The 18,008-nt window shown below is 57.0% G+C and overlaps 1 protein-coding gene across 5 annotated transcripts; it reads right to left on the bottom strand.

The window, feature by feature from the left end:
* Window positions 1-2,104: 2,104 nt before the first annotated feature.
* Window positions 2,105-17,977, bottom strand: LOC141924304 (TRIO and F-actin-binding protein-like). 5 transcript variants are annotated; one of them, XM_074826608.1, is made up of 14 exons: window positions 17,243-17,435; window positions 13,918-13,974; window positions 13,503-13,571; window positions 12,959-13,048; window positions 12,010-12,119; window positions 11,002-11,560; window positions 10,247-10,357; window positions 8,091-8,238; window positions 7,438-7,549; window positions 6,805-6,964; window positions 6,366-6,479; window positions 5,966-6,052; window positions 4,911-5,074; window positions 2,105-2,948 (listed from the first exon to the last, which is right to left on the bottom strand). In XM_074826608.1, the coding sequence occupies exons 1-13, from the start codon at window positions 17,411-17,413 to the stop codon at window positions 4,913-4,915; spliced, it is 1,950 nt and encodes a 649-aa protein (XP_074682709.1). In that variant the 5' UTR covers window positions 17,414-17,435; the 3' UTR covers window positions 2,105-2,948; window positions 4,911-4,912. The 5 variants fall into 5 exon arrangements, with proteins under 5 accessions (XP_074682709.1, XP_074682712.1, XP_074682708.1 ...); XM_074826611.1 differs by lacking the exons at window positions 2,105-2,948; window positions 17,243-17,435 and adding exons at window positions 3,395-4,194; window positions 17,841-17,977; XM_074826607.1 differs by lacking the exon at window positions 2,105-2,948 and adding an exon at window positions 3,395-4,194 and having other exon boundaries at window positions 17,243-17,434.
* Between the last annotated feature and the right edge of the window lie 31 nt (window positions 17,978-18,008).

Raw genomic sequence — 18,008 nt, 5'->3', positions numbered from 1 at the left:
GGAGGAGGACAGATGCTTTACCTAACCTGAGCCAGCTGAAAATTAGGGATCTAATCTCAGCCAGTCACCTGGGCAGCTCCTGCAGCCGACTGGGGCTGCTCAGCCTCCTCCGGCGGGTGCCGCTGCCAGCGGGCAAACACCCTCTCCCCTATACGTGGGGGTTCAGACCCTTTCATCCAGTCTAGCTCCCTAATTTTTAGCTAGTCAAACTATGGGGCAGATCCCGTGCCCCCAAGCGAGTTGGTGGAGGGAAGGCATACGGGTGCTAACAGCTCATCAGGCTGCTGCTGGCCTTGTGCATGGAAGGGATCCTGGTCAAGGTAGCCCCTAAGCACCCCACTTGATATTGGAAAGCACCCCTTGAACCCTGCACTGTTAAACTCATACATCCTTAACATGAGCTGGCCGGGATCGAGAGGGGTTTTCCGGTCCCTGGTGGGATGATGGGTCTGGGGGCGGGATGCAGATGCTGCAGGGCAATACAAGCTCTGCTGCCTCTGGGAAGTGGGGTCCAGCGCTGCCAGCACCCCACTACAGGCAGCATGGGGGCCTCATCCAGAAGGAAAAATTATTCCCATGGGCCACCCAGTCCTCCATGCCCAACTTGGGTTTGTGACTTTATTTTTGCCACAGGAACCTGCCACCATGCCCAGGGTGGGGTGGGTTACCCCCTGCACCCCCTTTTCTCCTTGAGGAGAGCTACCAACTGCTCCAAGCCTCCTGTGCTTCCCATTTCTGGCATTAAGTGGCAGAGATTGGGAAATACTGCTTCTCCAATGAACCCCAGAGGACAGAGCCTGGCAGAGGAATCCTCTTCATAATCCCATTTATCTTCCCCTCCCTCCCTGCGCTGCATTCAACCAGACCCCGCAGCGATTTATGCACTTCCAGCTGCGGATTTCATCTTAAGTGGTCAAACCATGTCTATCGTTGACATACTACAGATCCGCTGGGTAACAGCCCCTGCCTTGTAGGGTCAGGATGGCTGTTTGTGGGCATCTGAGTGCACCAGGGCACTTCTGGAAACTAATGCCAGCAACAACATCTGATTTTACCTGGTTTTCATTTTCAAAGAGGCTCAAAATCCCCATCAGTGGGACTTGGCCTCACTAGCACTCAGATCCAAGTGCTTCAGTGCTTTTTTAGTGGCAAAACAGGGAAATAAGCTGATTTTCCAGCTGTGTTCATCAGAGCTTCGGCCCTGAGATCCCAGTGTGCAACGCAGTGCAGTCAGCCCGGCACAAAGCCGCTCAGCCCAACCGCTGCTAATGGCAGAGTGGGCTTTAACCGTGCCAGTAAATGGCAAAGGGGTATTGACTCTGACTGCTGAACTGATTACCACTGTTTTAAAAGATTTACGAGCTGGTTTTTAAGGGCAAGCACCTTATGCAAGCTGGGATGCTGGCTCTCATGCACCTGGGGCTCTGCGGGGCTGCGGATTCTCCCTGTGTTTGAGGCTGGGATGCTTCCTGCAGTCACAACCCAGCTGCAAGCGAGAGGATGGAGTACAGGCATCGTGTTGGGATGTTTTGGGCTTTGCAAGGTGTTGTGGAGAGCTGGCCTCCCTCCGGCCATTGTGCCTGTCACCCACGGGCATTTTGGCTACCTCCTCTCCCCACCACTCTCCCCCCACCCAGCAACCCTGCACCCAGGAGATAGCAATGCGGAGACAACAGGGCAACCGTATCGCCCTGCCGCAGGGGAGATGGGTGCCTCCTGATTAACACCACGCCGTTTTGGGAGGCAGCGGTCCCCCATCACCCCAGGATGACAGGACACTTCTACCCAGCCGGTGGCTGATCTGCAGCCACAGAGCCTCGAGGAGGGGCGGCTCGACTGCATGTCAGGCACCCACACATTTCACCCGTGCTTATGTAACATGTTTATCAGGATCAGCAGCCCCCAGCCAGGAAGGGAAAAAAAAAAACACCACACCAACAAACCAACCCAAACAAACACAAGATACCAAACCTCTCGGGGAAGGAGCCGGCGAGCCACACAGACCAGCAGTCTGCAGTTCACCCCTTGCTTACCCTCCACTTGCCCCCAGTGCCCTGCTTTTGGGGGTTTCCTCCCCCAGGAGTAAGTACAACCACACAGACTGTTGTTTCAGTGGTGTTTTTTTCTAAAAGCCATGCACACACCCCCCAGTCCACAACACCGTGTCCTGAACCCCACTTTTTTTCCTCCTTTCTTGGTCCCTACAAATTGCCAATGGTAAGACCAAGCCCTGGAGCCTGGAAGCAGCTGCCCTGAGCTGCTCTATTGACTCTTGCCTCCCTTCCCATCTCAGCCCCAGGTGTGCTGAATGCTCATCCCATCCCAAACTCGATAGCAACAGCCATGTCCTGCTGGGAGGCAGAGGGAAAAGCCTGGACCTTGGGCAGCACAGGGACAGGAAGGGTTTCTAGGCAGGAGGCCAAGCATCAGCTAGAGCAAGCCCTGGCTCAGCACCCACCCTCTTGCACCATCCGCCGGGTTACCCAAGGGCCTCATGTTCGTGACGAAAGCCTGCAATCCAGTTTTACTGGAATTTGTGACTTACAAAGCAGCTTGCCTTACCTAAGGAAAGCAGTAGCCACAGCCGTGCTCATGGAGGAGCAGGTCTGAATTTGCCTGCACCCCCCTGCCCCAGGGGCCACTGCTACCACAGCAAGATTATCACAGGCTGAGTGAAGGCACGCTGCCCTAACTCCCCCCATTGCAGATGCCACTGTGTCCTTGTGCCCTGCTCCCACCCTCTTGTCTTGCAGTCTTCCAGACTCCCAGCTGATGCCTGTCACCTCCAAGGGTCCTCCTTGAACTTTTTGTCTTCCCTTCTTCAGATGGCACCTCCAGCCCTGGCACAAGCCCTCTTCCGTAATTGCCAGCAGCCTCTGCAGAGCAACAGCTCACATTTACATTGGGATAGGGCTGAACGAGGAGCAGTCACCCCCAGGTCCTCCATCCTGCCAAAAAAACCAATGTGCTTCACCCAAAAACAGGAGAAGAAAAGCGTTTGAGATCCCTCTGATCTCCCCCAGGATCTGTTTACTCTGCCACGAATTTGCAGTGCCATTTGCCCCCCCGCAATACTGGATTTACTCACACAGCCCAGGCTCAGCTCTTCCTCCATGGGGCTGAGGATCCATGTGGGATTTTCAGAGCGCTGTGGTGAAGCGGTTTATTTACTCCCTGAAACCCAAAGGTGGAGCAGAGAGCTGGATAACAGCACTACAGGGCTCCTCTCACTCTCCGGCCAGGGTCTGGGGTTGCTCCTGCTGCCTTTCCCTCCCCAAATCCAGAGGGAGAAAAGAGACAGGTCAGGATGCCCCAAAATCACACAGAAACCTGGAAAAATGGCCCCCCACTGCCGCCACACTGGGTTTGGGACACATTTCCCTCAATGAACACATTTTTCTCAGCGAAAGGGGAAGATTTTATTAAGTTAAAAGTTGAAGGGTGAAGCAGAGCAGCAGCAGCTGCCACCTTGGGGAAGGTTGGCTCTGGTGGGTGCAGTAGCAGCCTCACAGCTCCTCTTCTCTGGAAAGGAGAAGCCCCGTGGCTCTGGGCTCCTGCCAATTCTGGTTCTCGAAGGAGCCAAAGGACAGTCACGGAGAGAACTCGATCATGCGGACTCTTGCCAAGGTCTCCTCTTTCAAAAGTCCCGGGCAAGCACATCCATGGCAGACTGCCCCGGCGGCTCCCTCCAATGGCTTGCATGTCTTCTCCACAGGTCCCTGGGGGTGGCACGGGAGGGGGAGCATGGTCCTCGACGTACATCCCAGGGGGGCCATGGAGACATTTGGAAGAGAGGGAGTATGTGCCCAAGGTGGCTGTGTGGCCGGGAGCAACAGGGCTGGGGCCGGGGGGGGAAACCAGATTCTCTTTTTCAGGTTAGAAAATGCTGGTGATGTAGTAAGTTTTTCCCCCCTCTTCCCCTTCTTCTCGCAGGGGGAAAAAATTCCTCTATAAAATATAATTTTCACATAAAAAATCCTGAAGAAGGTGCATGTAAGGAGCCAGTCCAAACAACGTGCTCAGGTATGCAGGCAAAAGGGGTTCATCAAAAAAGCTTTGGAAGGGGATTGAGAAGGTTGGGGGGGGTGTGATTCCTTGCCAAGACGATATGGATGGGATTCAACCTCCCCCTCCCCACAAGTGAGGAATGGAGCAAATACAAAACAAGAACAGATAAACAAATGAAGAGCAGACCTAGAGAGACACAAAACCAGAAATGGTTTAGAAAGACTCCACTGAGCGCAGAAATGCCGTCCCTTCTGCTCCCTGGGAAGGTGGCATCTGGTGTCCTTCTACAGACCCACTCATCTCGGCGCCCACCAGCAAGCACTGGCGGAGCAGGGTGACCCTAATCCCAATGGCCACGGCATCCAAGCAAGAAGCAGAATCGCTTCAGACAAGGGGACACCCCCGTTCCTGTCACCCTGCTTCCCTCCCCAGCCGCGATGCCCCCAGGCAAGCGTGGGAGGAGGGCTGGGTCTAGTCAGGGCTGCTTTGATGCAGACCTAAAATTTCCATGCTTCGACAGGGAAACTGCTTCAAAGGCGAACGCAGCAGAAACATCACCTATGCAGGTAGCGTGTAGCTGCCCCCCTGCTGCCACCCAAACCACGGGGTAAAGGCCAGCATGTGGCTGGCTCCCATCTTCAGCATGGTTGAGCAGCACTTGGTGCTGGCTGCAGGAGCTTCAAGAGCAGCACGGTGAGAAAGGGGCTGGGACCTCGAGACAACATCAGGGACAACAGGAGGGCAGGACGAGAGAATTCAAGAAGCAGAAAAGGAAGAGTCTAAGCCTAAAGTTTCAGCACTGAGTGGAGCAGGAACTGGCAGCTTCCATCCCCCTCTCAAAGCAGGGCAGTTGGTCTCAGCCACCTGCACCCACAGGTGCTCACAGCATCCCTGGCGCTTACCGTTATTCACCGACGCTGTTGCACAGCGACTCCTTCTCCTGCAGAGCGGCCATGGCCAGGCGCAGGTGCTCCTTCAGCTGCTCGATCTCTCGCTCCGAACGCACCTTGATGTGATTCAGCTCTGCATAGACGTCTTGGTATTTCCCTGAGGCAAATCTCTTATCCTGCCAGGGGAGGGAAGGGCATCAGCAGGTTTTAGGGCTGGTACTAAGGAGGGGGGCAGCAAGGTGAGCCCAGCAGGAGAAGGGCCAGCAAGTGAGGAGGGGAGACCTAGCCCCAGGTTTGAAGCCCATCCCAATCCAGGCCATTCAGAAATCATTCAGAAGAAGAGGATGGAAATAGCACTTCCCAAACCCTGGGCCATGGAGGAAGGCAGAGTTGCTGGTCCCGCAGCAGCAGGGATCTGCAGCATCACATTGAGGAGGCGATGGGGGCTTTACCATGGCTTGTGTGCATTTGGGCCAGTCGTGTGGGAAAAATAAACCCCACCAGATTTGCAGGCCACTAAAAGGGCTGGTCCTAGCCATTTATGTGGCAAACAGTCTAAGTGAGAAAGCTCTAAACTCCTGGAGCATCACTGATTCTCAAAGCCTCTTTCAGGTTCCCCTTTGGCAGGGGTCTTTGCAAATCCCTCCAAAGGAGCTGCTGCCAGTGGAGGGAGCAGCACACCCAGCAACCGTGCCCAAGAAAACATGTCCACACAGTAAGGGGACAACTAGGCGAAGAGAAGGTGGCTGGGGAAGCAGAGTGCTGGGCAGGCTTCATCTGGGCTTCCCACCTGGGAAAAAAGGGCTCCTGGCTTGTCCGCGCTTTTATGAACATATATCTGGGGAAACCAGCAGCAAAGTCTCCATGACATTTCCCTTGTACAAGATAAGTTGATGCCAGCCTGGAGCACGTGGCTGCTATGTGCTCAGGAGCGATACAGGCCAAACAAAGAGCGTTTGGTCTGAGCATCCCATCAAACCCAGCTGAACTGTGCTGACATGTGGCCCTGGTGCTCCGCTCCCTCCCCTCTCCTGCTGCTTTCCCAATGGCTCCCAGAAAACACTGACCTTTTGCATCATCTGCAGCTCCTCCCGGAGGCACTGCACCTCTTTCTTTAGATACTGGAGCTCATTCTCCTTCACCCGCAGCAGAACCTGGGCCAGGAAGGGGGGAGATGAACCAGAGGTGACTCAAGAGCCATTGCCTCGGAAAGGCGGGAGGGCCCCGGCGCAAGCGCAGTGATGGAAAAGGAAGGAAGGGCCAGGAGGGCTGGGGCAGGAAACGACACGAGCGCCCCAGGAGAGTGGCAGAGGGGAAGCTTGCGTACCTCCTTCCTGCACCAGCCCCGCTGCTCCATCAGGCACCCCCCTCCCACCCGCTCTAAGCCAAAACCACCACGAGGAGGACACCCTCCAGCACGGGGTGGGGATGGAGGCAGTGGGGCAGCCCGGGGGGGGACTCCCGTACCTCCAGCTCGCAGGAGCTCCGCTCGTTGTTGTGCAGGGACCGGTCCCCAGAGCCCCGCGATGAAATAAAGCTTCGCAGCTTCGCAATCTCATCTGAGAGGCGGGTCTGCAGCTCCTGCAGGCAAAACCAAAAGATGTCAGAGTAGCCATGGCACAGGCCTCTCTACTGTCCCGACCCCTCCATCTTCATGCCAGCCCTACTCCCTGTCCATAGGCGACGGCAGCACCTACAAGCAGCAGAATACACTCGCCATATTTAACACCATAGTTAAGATAAGCCCATCCACAGCCTCTAACTCTTAATTTTTTTTCTTTCTGATGATAAAATCTCAGAAGGGAAGAAATACGAACAAGCAGGGGAGTTTTAACAGAGGGGCTGTGCTGTGCGAAGGAGGAACATGCTCCACAGTCTCTGCTGGCAGGGAAAGCCCTTCTCTTGCCTGGTTTTTCCGGAGGAGCTCCTTCCCTTCCTGCTGACACCGCTGCAGTGTCTGTTCCCGCTCCTCTGCCTTCTGGGTGAGCTCTCCAATTTCCAGGCACTTTTGGGAATATCGCTCAGAAAGCACCTGCAGCTCCCGCTTCAGGGAATCCATGTCCAACCTGCCAAAGAGACACTGGCTCATTGCTGCCCCGCAACCCTTGCCGGCCCCTGGCCACTGGCATCACCTTCCCCCCTGCCATGGGCAGCCTCTGCCCACTTCAGTCATTGGCACAAAATAATGTTCCCTGTGGACCAAGGCTTCCGTTCCCACCCTCCTGCACACGAGTATGGTGATTCTAGGAGCTTCAAGCCATGCAGGAGAAATGGAGGAGCTTTCTGTAAAGAAAATAGAGGGAAGAAGCTATAGGGAAAACAGAGGTGCTGTAGGGGAAACAGCCAAGCAGGGAATAAACCTCTCTGCCCTACAGCTCCAGCAGCCCTGGCAGTCACTGCCGGGCACCCACCGCCCCCGGAGAGGGAGCTGGGGAGGGGGCAGGAGGGACAGCTGGGGCTACAGCCACAGACGGGGTTCAGTGACACTGGCATAGGGTGGCAGCATGGGGCAAGGGGAGAGGGAGAGGTGGTTTCTTACTGGTGCTGCTTCTGGAGGGCATCTGAGACTGAACTGCACTTCTGGAAGCTTCGTGTCCTGCCCAGCTCCTTATTCATCTCCTCCCGGTGGGCTTTCTTCAGTGCCTCAATGGCTGCAGAGGGGGACAACAGGAGACGGGGGATCAGGCTGTGCCAGTTCCAGCACATCTGGGGAAACCACGCCAGGGAACCGGCTGAGCTCTTGCCACTGCAGGCTCCCAGCCCTGTCTTTGCAGATTCCCTCTCCTTCCCTTCTGCCCTTAAGGCATCCTCCACCTTCTCCATGTCCCAGGAGCATCCCCGATGCAGCAAATGCTGTTAAGGAGACTAACACAGGGCAGAGTGGGAGCTCCCTGCCACCTCTGCCAGCCCTGCCTGCCTACAAGAAGGTGCTGGCCCCCTCCCACCCATCCACAGAGGCAAGATCCCATTTCCCATGGCATCTTTACCACCCCATCCTCCCCAGCCCAAACAGCCCCCGCAGCACAGGTCCAAGGAGCATCAAGCTCATGCTCCAAGGAGCATCAGCCTCACACCAGTAGGGTCAGCAGCGTGGCTCCAGGTGACTGGGATGACTGGTTTCTGGCAAGAGACGTTTGGGAGAGGTGGGAAGGACCCACGTGAGCAGAGGCACAGCTTGATGTTCACTCCTACCTGCTGCTGTTGCTGCTGCCTCCTCTGCCAGGAGCCGCTCCTTCTCCTGCCGAAGCCGCTCCAGCTCCCGCTGGTGATGCCTCTGGAGCTCTTCCATCACTTGCTGGTGAGACGACTCCATCTCAGCCAGGCTGCGCTCGCAGGCCTCCTGCCGTGCCAGGGAAAGGAGGGGTGAGGGACTAGGAGGGCAGGAGGAAGGGCTTGGGCCAGGACAGGCACCTGGTCGGGCTGATGTCTGCCTTTGCAAATCTCACCCGAGCCCAGGGCCATTCTGAGAGAAGTGAGACCACTTCCCAGGAGTGTCTTTTCCTTATGAAAGTGAGGTGGCACTTTTACCACCGAACACAACCATTTGACAAGGCCACAAATCTTGCAACCCCCTCGTGCTTTGCCAAGGAAGAAACGTTCCTCTTGCTCTTCTTAAAACTGAAGCAGCAGGAGAGGAATGTCCCTCTTGGGCCAAGAGCTGGGAATAATGCACCCGACACCCCAGTCGAGACCCTCCACCAGGCTGCACTGCCTGGCTGGAGGAGATCAACAGCGGGAACCACATCTGGCTATCTGCCTTTTAAATGAAGCATCATCCCCCGGCATCAATGAAAACTGAGCCTCTTCTGAAAAGTGACACCCTCCACTGCCCTGTGGCCCTATGGAGGCTGCCAAAGAGCCCTCCCCAAAGCCTAATGGTCAGGGATCCTCCTCACATAGCTTGCCCTCCTTTCTGACAACTCTGAGACCAAGGGGATGGTTCTTTCAGTGCTGAGTGCTGTGGTTAACTGGTGTTACAGCAAAGCAAAGCAATTCCCACCTTGGAGCTACACCTTTGCTCTCCCTCCAGACGCTGGCAGCACCACCCCAAGCCCCTCAGGAAGGATTTGTTCACCACCAAGCCACGCCAGAGTATTATTTTAAAAAGCCAGGACCTCTGAGACATCAGTAGAGAGACAGAAAGCCATCACATCCCCCAACAGCTCCTTGCCATCCCATTTCTTCCCCCAGTACTAAGGCAAAGACTGACATAAAGGGCACTGCAACACGTTGTGGGAATACAAGTCCTTGCTGGCTACTCCTCCCTACTGAGATGAGGAAAGCTGGGAAGCTTCACAGATTGAACAAGGAGAGGAAAAAGCGAGGGATCAGTTTGGTCATCTGTCCATGCATCTGTCCAGCTGCAAACCTTGGCAGACTGAGAGAGAATAAACCCCTTGGGGAAAAGCCAAGTTTGGCCTCAGATGTGAAATGTTGGCCTTTTGGACCAAGTTATTAGGAAGATAAGGTGCCATTCCTCTCCACTCCTGCTTTCCTTGACCATAAAGAGGCCTGTGAGCTGTAAATATTAAATCAAGATGACAGAGCAACTGGTAACTGGCTGGGCTGGACACCATGGGACTTGTGGGTTTCTTTATCTGGGCTAGGTACAGCCAACCTGCCAACAGGCTTTGCCAGCTCCACCTCCTTCCCTCCCGGCATCTTTCAACACGTAGGGCACATCCTGAAATCCCCACAGCGTGGTGGGACAGCAGTCTCCCCCCAGGAAATCCCTGCAGGATGTGACCCCTCTTGCTTTGGACAAGTCCATGGCAAGGAAAATAAATAAAGATAAACGAGAGGCTGAAAGCGTGACCAAACTCTGATTTGTGGGCTTTCCCACATGCCGTCCCAGCAAACAAACACACTGCACTGTCAAAGTGACCTTCAGGGCTCAGGCGGCTCTGGCAGGGACAGGAGATCCCCAGGGCCTGACAGAGTTCGTTTAACAAGGGATTCAGGAGTCCCTGTTATCAAAAACCATATGTGGCAAGCTGCAAACTGCCAGGGAATGTGCGAGCAGCTTGGCAGAAATCTGCTGACCCCCTCCCGAGCTGGGGAATGGCTCACCCCTCCAGCCCAGGCCAGCATCACGCCCACACACAAAGTGGGGCACAGATCCTGCACCCCTCTCCTAACTCTCCTCCTCCTTCCTGTTTATACTCTGGTCCCTTTAAGGCCAAGCAACATGCACCAGCCTTTATGTAATTAATATTAATTACAAGTGGGCCCAGTTAGGGTCACCATGGCAACCCAACGATTAGCAATACCTGCTCAGCAATGAGCTGAGTCCCAGCATTTTCCAGTTTGGGACTGGGAGCGACCCCAGGGTCCCATGCCCTGCTCACCTGTGAGATGTACCCCCGGGGCACATGGCTGTCTCCCTGGGATTTGGCCGCCTCCCGAAGGCTCTCATTTCGGGCCTGGCAGGATTCCAGCTGCACCCGGAGTGATTGGACCTGTGCCAGGGAGGGCAGAGAGGTGCTCAGCCAGGGGTGGAAAAGTGCCACAGCCCAACAATGTGCCACATCTGAACCCTGGGCTTAGGGATAGGAAGGATCATGCACAGCCAACAGAGACATCTGCTTCCCACAGGAATGGCAGCCTGCCAAGGGACCAAATTGGCAAAGCCAGCCCCAGCCTGGTAAGCACTAGCAAGGAGGGGAGGAGACATCCCAACTTCCAGAGGTGGATCTGTGCTGGAGGAAACCATCACTGCACATGTAGCTGGGATGACAGACAAGTGCATGGCTCCTTTCAAAAGCTGGCAGGTGAAACGCTTGCAGGCTTGGGAACTGCCAGAGAAGAGAGGCTGAGGATGTACTCTGGGAAACACAGACTCCACACAAGCAGTGCCACCAACTAACTTATCCTGGACCAAAATGTGGCCTGTGGAACCTCTCCAGGCATGTGAGAGCAGGTCTCTGGCCTTGCACAACCCAGCTGCAAAAGCTTCCATGCACTCAAGGGGCAGCAAATGGAGCCAGAAAGAATTAACATCTCCCTGCACCTCTGCCTTGCTCTTCTGCAGAGCCTTCTGCTGCCAGGGACCACATTAAGGGGCCACCAGAATCCCAGTTTCAGAGAGGAGGGATTCTCTTACCTCCTTTTTCAGCGCCTCACTGGCGTCTCCATGGCCCCCCTTGGTCTGGTTCAGCAATGCTGTCAAGGGCACCCGCCGCGAGTCCTTCAAGGGCAGGCGTTCCAGCTCCAGCCACTTCTTCTCTATCTCCTCATTCAGCCGAATCCGCTGGTCCTCTGAAAGCAGGGGAGTGGGGAGGTCCTGCTCCCCCACCTTGCGGGAAGAGTCTCCCACTGGGCCATCGCTGTTTGGGACCCTGCCATCGGGGGTCTCAAACCATTTACGCCTCTCCTCCGAACGGACTGCCAGATCCCGCTCCAGCTCCTCTTGCTTGAGAGTTCGGTCGGAGATCCTCAAGCTCCCTCTCGTCTTCTGAGGGGACCCCTGATTCCCGGGGTCCTGTGGCAAGGGAGACAGCTCCACGTAATCAAAGGCATGGCGCTGCCCATCCGCCTTCCAGTGACCACCCTTCGAGTTCCCCTCAGAGCCTGAGCCTGGCCGCTGCTGCTCCTCCGTCCGGAGTGAGCCCTTCTGGGGGACACAGTTACGGAAGGAGTTCTCCTTATCGCAGTCAGAGAGCCTGAAACCAGAGTGTCAGATGGTGAAGGAGAGGTACCGTGTGGGAAAGGATGCCAGCGGAGGCACTGCCAATTGCCCAAGGCTCAGCCCTCGCTCAGCCCAGCCTTACAAAACCCCACCCTGAGCACAGAGCTGGGCCTGTAGCATCCCATCCCTTGGGGAAACAGGTTCCTTCATGGGGTGGGGAGGATTCACCCCAGTTCCAGGCATGCTGGTGGAGAAACTGGGCTAAACTGATGTGGCAAGGCAAAAAGCAGGTGCAAGAGCAGGAACCATTAAGCTCTCAACCCTACCACCGGCTGGTATATCCAGGCCATGTTCAGGAGGAGTGGAGGGCAGGGCTGATCTGGCGGCAGCTGGATTTCCAGAGGGACCTTTCTGGTCCCTGCCTGCCATGGGAGAGGGGCAGCAAGAGGGGAAAGAGGAGAAGCGGCACGGGGCAGCTCTTACTTGGTGACATCTGGAGCACTGACTGGGCGCACGTTCTTCCTCAGGGCCTCGATCCAGTTGCGTCGGATGCCCGAGGTCATCGCCGATAGGGTGAAGACGGCATCCTTCGTCTGCAACAGGGAGGTGATGGAGGACCTGTCAGTGCCCGGTGGAGGGGCAGACAGCTCCCACTCGCTCCCTGGGCACCCGCTCGCATGGGGGGCAGAGAGTGTTGGAGAGGCCACCCGCTGTCTCGAAGACTCCTGTGGCCAGGTGAAGGGATGGGAGTGGAGACATGCTCTTTGTGGGGAAGCCCGTTACACATCCTCCATGAGACCATCTCCAAACAAAGGCAAAAGAAACTTTGCCAGTACATTTGGCCAAGCGTGAGACAGCGGAATCCAGCCGTTCAGGTGCTGGGAGCTGGGCACCAGTGCTGGGGTACAGCAGCAAGCCACAGGGAAACCCAGACCATGAAATGCCCAGCACTGCACACCCACAGAAATACCATTTTTTGTGCTGCCTTAGCAGCCACATCCTGCTGCTACAGCAAGCAGCCAAGGACAGGATTGTACTGGGGCTGGATCCAGGGTACAGGTTGTTACTCAGAGCATGGTCAGCCAGGCTACACTGAGATCTGCAGTGCTCACCACTCCCTCCCTGCGGCTCTAGAGAAGCTGCCTTGGCCAACAGGTCAAATAAACACTCCTGGCATTTAGCTTGGCTCCTGGGCCGCCTCCAGCACAGCCTTTGGCAAGCCCTGCAAAGCCTCGTCCTCCTCCTTCCTTTGCAGGCAGGCAGCACTTGCACTGCCACCCATGTGTCACCAACCAGCCTTGCTGGGCCATTATCCTGACAAAAGGTTTGCACGGCTTGCCCCTCAGCATCTTGGCACAGGGAGGAGGTGCGCATTCCCACCCGATGTCCCTTGGTGCTGCTGCTCCGTGTCCATGCAGTGCTGGACACTCACATGTATTTGGAAGCCATAGTTGCGCTGCACTGCAAACTCTGTCACATCCGTGCAGGAGCGGAGGTCGATTTCTCCATCGAGGTCATCAACCTGCAAGCACAGCCACCCGCTAGGACACCAGTGCAAACCCAGCTTTGAAAAATCCCCCACCACCTGCTGGTACCCTAACCAAAGTGCAGGCCGCCTCTGCCTTCATCACACAGGTCTCCAGGAGCCAGTCTCAGCTCCCCAGCACAACGTGGCCCAAGGGGCAGCCAGCAGCATGGATGGAGAGCATCAGAGATGCCCAGCCACAGGACCAGCCCTTCTCCTCACCTCCCACCACTGACAGCCCCCCCAGGCTTCACCACCCCACCGGCCCACCTCCAGACACCCATCCTCTTCATCACCCCTTGGCAAAGAGCAGCTTGCCACCTCTGGTGCCTTTGAGGAGGACATGACACTGCCACTTCTCCCAGGAGCACACTGGTCATGCCAGGGCTGTGCTCCTCTCCTCCCTGGCTGGGAAGGAAGACAGGGCTGGAGAAAGGCTGGCTGTGCTTACCTCCTCTGCATTAGAGTCCCGGTAATACCTCAGGCTCGAGTCGGTCAGCACAAACCAATGTTTCTTCCACTGCAGGCGGATCAGGCAGGGGGAGGGAAGGTTAAAGACAGGAGGGAAACGCATAGGCAGTTACCAGGGGAAGTGTAGGAACAGGGAGGGACACTCTGTGACGTGACCTCTTGGCCTTCTCTTCCCCCTCCTCCATGTCCCTTCCAGCTCCCTCTTGCACCCCTCGGCTGGGAGAGGGGTGCCGGGTGAACCTCCGTGTCCGCACACAGAGAGAGGCACCTCCACCAAAGGCTTCTCACTGCTTTTCCCAGCAGGAGCAACCTCAGTCAGCAAGGGGGGAGGAAATCGGCTGCTCACTCTAGCAGCAGGGGCTGGGGGAAGAAGCAGACCTGTGCCTCCAGCTTACCTCTCCCAGCTCGTCCAGGATGGACATCCATCCCTTCTTGAAATTGAGGAGGTCCGGCTGGAGAGACAAGTACAAAACAGAGGGTTACTGTCTTGGAGCAACCCACAAAAGGGCTCTTCATGCCAGGAGGTGGAAGGCGAGTCCCAAGTGGCAGAATGACAGTGGGAATAGCCTGGCATTTAGGAAACTCATGGGGGTGTAGGACCTGGTGGCAAAGGAGAACTGGATTTAGCTCTCAGCAGCTGGCAGTGTTCCTGTAAGAGGAAGCAGGAGATAAGGAAAGAGTTTTAAAAAAAATTAAAGGAAAATATGCAGCAGGGAGGTTTCCACAAGGTGCCTCGGAGGTATTTATTCAGAGAGGGGGAGGCAGGGACAAGGAGAGCGGGCAGAAAGGAGTGCTCCACTGCCACTGATGGGGCTTGCCTCAGAGACTGAGGCAAGTTGCAAAGAATCAGCACACCTTGTCCAAACCTTGGCCATCCATGCCCCAGAGCTATGTCCCTCTGGTTACTTCACCACCCATCATTTATTAAAGACAGGAGTAGCTCTCTAAGAAATGGCCCTCACTGAAAAAGTACAGGGGGTAATTCAACAGCTGTGAAAACACACTGCCTTTAAACGATGTGCCCCAGGGTAGAGATTAAATCAGAGTCACAACCAGCACTTAATCCTCTCTGAGACTCCAGCCTCTCCAAGACTCAATCCTCTCTGAGATGCTGGGGGCTCCTCTCTTACCCAGCTACTTCTGCTCCCTTCCACCGCAGAGCCTGCCTTCTGCCCAGCCTCAGCCACAGCTACGGAAGATGAGGATGAACAGAGTTTCACCGAGATCACCCCATGCTAGAAAGAAGTTTGCCCCCACTCCCTGCCTCCTCCTAACCTCATGCCACTGGTGCGGCATCCCAACCAGTTTATCTCCTTCCCAAGGTGGAGTGCCAGAGAGCTGACTCAGGGGAACCGCTCTCCCTGGCTTTGCCCTCAGCCAAACAGGCTTGAGCTGGTCCCTCCTCCCAACCCTGCTGGCTCTGGAGAAGTTGCACCACCAAATAATTCAGCCCAACGCCTCTTCTTCCCGGGAAGCCAAAGTTTGCCGATCTGCCCCTTCTTCTGCAGCTGAACCAGGCGAGGACAGGACTGGAGAGGTGATGGTGCTGGAGCTGGATCTCCCAGTGGTCTGCACCAGACATGCCAGCCCCAGAGAAGCCACCAGCGATCCCCATGCACCACAACACCACCGGAGACTGAGCTGGTGAGAAGTGGTGGCTTGGCAAGCCGGGGGGGCCACTCCGCACCCCCCAAAGAAGCCCAGCATCTGGCTGCAGCTGCCCTGCAAGCCCAGCTGAGCCTTCCCCTGCTTTCATCTCCCCGAGCTGCCGCTCTTGAGTTACACCCAAGGTTATGGGGTGTCAAGAGCTGAATATGTGCTGGCCCACCCCAGCGCTTCAGCTATTGGTTCGAGCAGGCGCGGGGAGGCCTGCCAAGGGGAGGGTCACCAGCTGCTACAGCTTCAGGCCTGGCCAGAAACATCCGAGGGTGGCCCCACACCACCCAGGAAGAGAGGGAAACCAGATTGAAAGGGCATGGGAGGGCTCCCATGCCTCAGCCCCACCACGGTGATGGGTGCTACCAGCAGCTGGGAGATGAGGGGGATGCATGTATCCCCATCTCCACGGACCTGGACACCCCACCAGCCCCAGTGCCACTCTGAAAAACTGCCCTGAAAATTAATTCTTTCCCCATGGCAACAGCTCCACCCTTTTTCCCGTTATCCCTTCCAATCCGGTGACTTCAGCTCCGGCTCTGAACTGGGAGCGGCGGGAGGGAAGGAAAGGAGGCGAAACGTCAAAGCGCAACCTCCCCCTCTCCCAGGATGCATGTGTACTCAGCAGAAGACAGCCAGGCAGGCTCTGCAAAGGTGGAAAAATAATATAGGGAGAGAGGGAGCGAAAGGACTCCTGGCTGGGGCTGTTGTATGGATCAGTTCTGTCTCTTCTTCTTGAGGATTTACAATCACAAAGCATTAAGTGTCAAAATAATGAACGTTAACAGGATGCACGCTGCTGGGAAAGCCAGTACAAAGTCCTGCCAGAACCGCTGCCCCTGACACAGTGCTGGGGCCAGAAAATCCCCCCAGAGGGCTTCTCCCAAGCAGACAAATTGCACAGGGCTCCTGTTTTCCCTGCTGGCCCCATTTTCCCTGCCACCTCCAAATGTGGAGCTGCAGCTCTGGAATTGGCTTTGAACTATTCTTGTCATAGAGGGGCTGGTACTGTAGGATGAGGCATCAGTTGATGCACAGAGTTTTTAAAGCTACTTTTCTCCCCCTTCCCACAACCAAATCCAGCTTCCTCATCCAGCATAAAGACCTTGGGATGCCAGTGGAGAAGAGAGCAGAGTTCAAACCGAACCCCCCATCCACAGGAAATGACCCAGCACTGGGAGGAGGAAACATCCAGGAAAGCTGAACCACTGGGAAGATCCGGGCGCCGGAGACACAAGGATGCAGCAGGATGCACTCCTGGCATAATGTACAGCTCTGCAGCGCAGGGCTGCGGATGGCGAAGCTTTGGCTTGGGAGGTGGCAGCAGCAATTTTGCCTGGTTGCATCCATACCCACCAGTTACAATGTTGAGCCCCACAACTGGCCAGGTAGAGGCACCAGAGGGGGTCCCAAGCAGCCGGGGACATAGGTGACGTCTGGAAGGACTGGCTTACAACAGCAGGTTAAGGAGAGGCAGCTGCCTGCTCTGGCTGAAGAAGGGCTACAAGGGAGGTGATAACAGCCTACAAGTATCTGAAGAATGTAAACACCAAAGAAGGAAAGGCGATGGGGTGGGAGCAAAAGAATGGCTCCTGAGTGGTACAGAGGCGCGGGGATGGAGAGGGGAAAAGAGGCTGCAGCAGGCTGAGAAAGCTCGGTGTCCAAGAGGAGAGACGGGACGGTCAGGTGTGCTCCTTCCATCGCCAGCCTCTGCCATTGCTGTGCCCCCCGCTCTTCCTGCTCCCAAAAGCTCCTCAGGACCACGGGTCCTGGAGCGCTACTTCCCCTCACCTCCGAGAGCTGGTGTGAGGGCTCTCGGCCTCCCAGAAAGCACAATGCCTCCTCTCCTCCAAAAAGGGAACCTGCTCCACAAGGCGCAGGCCCCAGGCCAAAACACAAAGCAAAAGCCTTCCAGCTCAGTTTGGTGGAAGCACAACCGCTCCCAGGCTGGAGCACGCATGCAGCTCCTGAATCTGTACGTGCTGCAAAAGCAAGCGGGCGACAGCCTCTCCCCATCTCATCGCCCCCGGACGAAGCACCAGCAGTCGCAGCCCGGCCTGTCACCTCCGTTACCCCCTCAACAGCCTTCCTCTTGGGGCCAGCCAACATCCACGCCAAGGAAGGCTCGCCCCAGGGGTGGGACGCTCCCTGCCCCAAAACCGCATCTGGTTCCCACAGGGAGCAGGAACTCCCCACGCCCAGGGCCATGCGGATTCCACACAGGACTGCGGTCATCGGTGCGGTGAGCTCGGCAGGCCTCAGCCCGCTCCGCTTAGGCGCGGCGTTACGGGTGTCTTACCTAGGGGGGTGGTGCCCGCTGCTGACAAAGCGACTCTACCGAGCAGCCACGGGGCGCCCTGGAGGGGAGCCCGGGGGCGACGGGGACGGGAGGCAAGGAGGCACCAAGCCTCAGCCGCAGCCTCGGACACGCGGTGCGGCCAGAGCCCCCCACGGCAGCAGAGGTGCCCGAGGCGGGCAGCGAGCAGAGGGACCCCGGGGCGGCGGCGCGGACAGCTGGGGACCCTCCGCCCCGTCCCAGCCCCGCGGGGTCCCGCCGGGCACCCCAAGGCGCGGCCGAGGGGGAGGACAGCAGACGGGTAGAGGAGCCCTCCCCCGAACCCCCCCCGCCAAACCCCGAAGCCCGCGGCCGGTCCCGACTCACCGTCATGGCGGGGGCGCCGCGGCCGGCGGCGGGGCCGGGGCCAGGGTGGCGGCGGGGCCGGGCGCGGGCAGCCAGGGCGGCGGGGCGGCTTCAGCGGCCGGGCGGCTTCCGCGGCCCCACCATGCCCGCTCCGCCGCCGCCCCGCTCCCCGCGCGCCTTTTCCCCCCC

This window comes from Strix aluco, chromosome 5 (assembly GCF_031877795.1).
Source record: "Strix aluco isolate bStrAlu1 chromosome 5, bStrAlu1.hap1, whole genome shotgun sequence".
Lineage (NCBI taxonomy): Eukaryota > Metazoa > Chordata > Aves > Strigiformes > Strigidae > Strix > Strix aluco.
The sequence above is the reverse complement of the archived record's forward strand: the minus strand, read 5'-3'. Positions and strand labels throughout refer to the sequence as shown.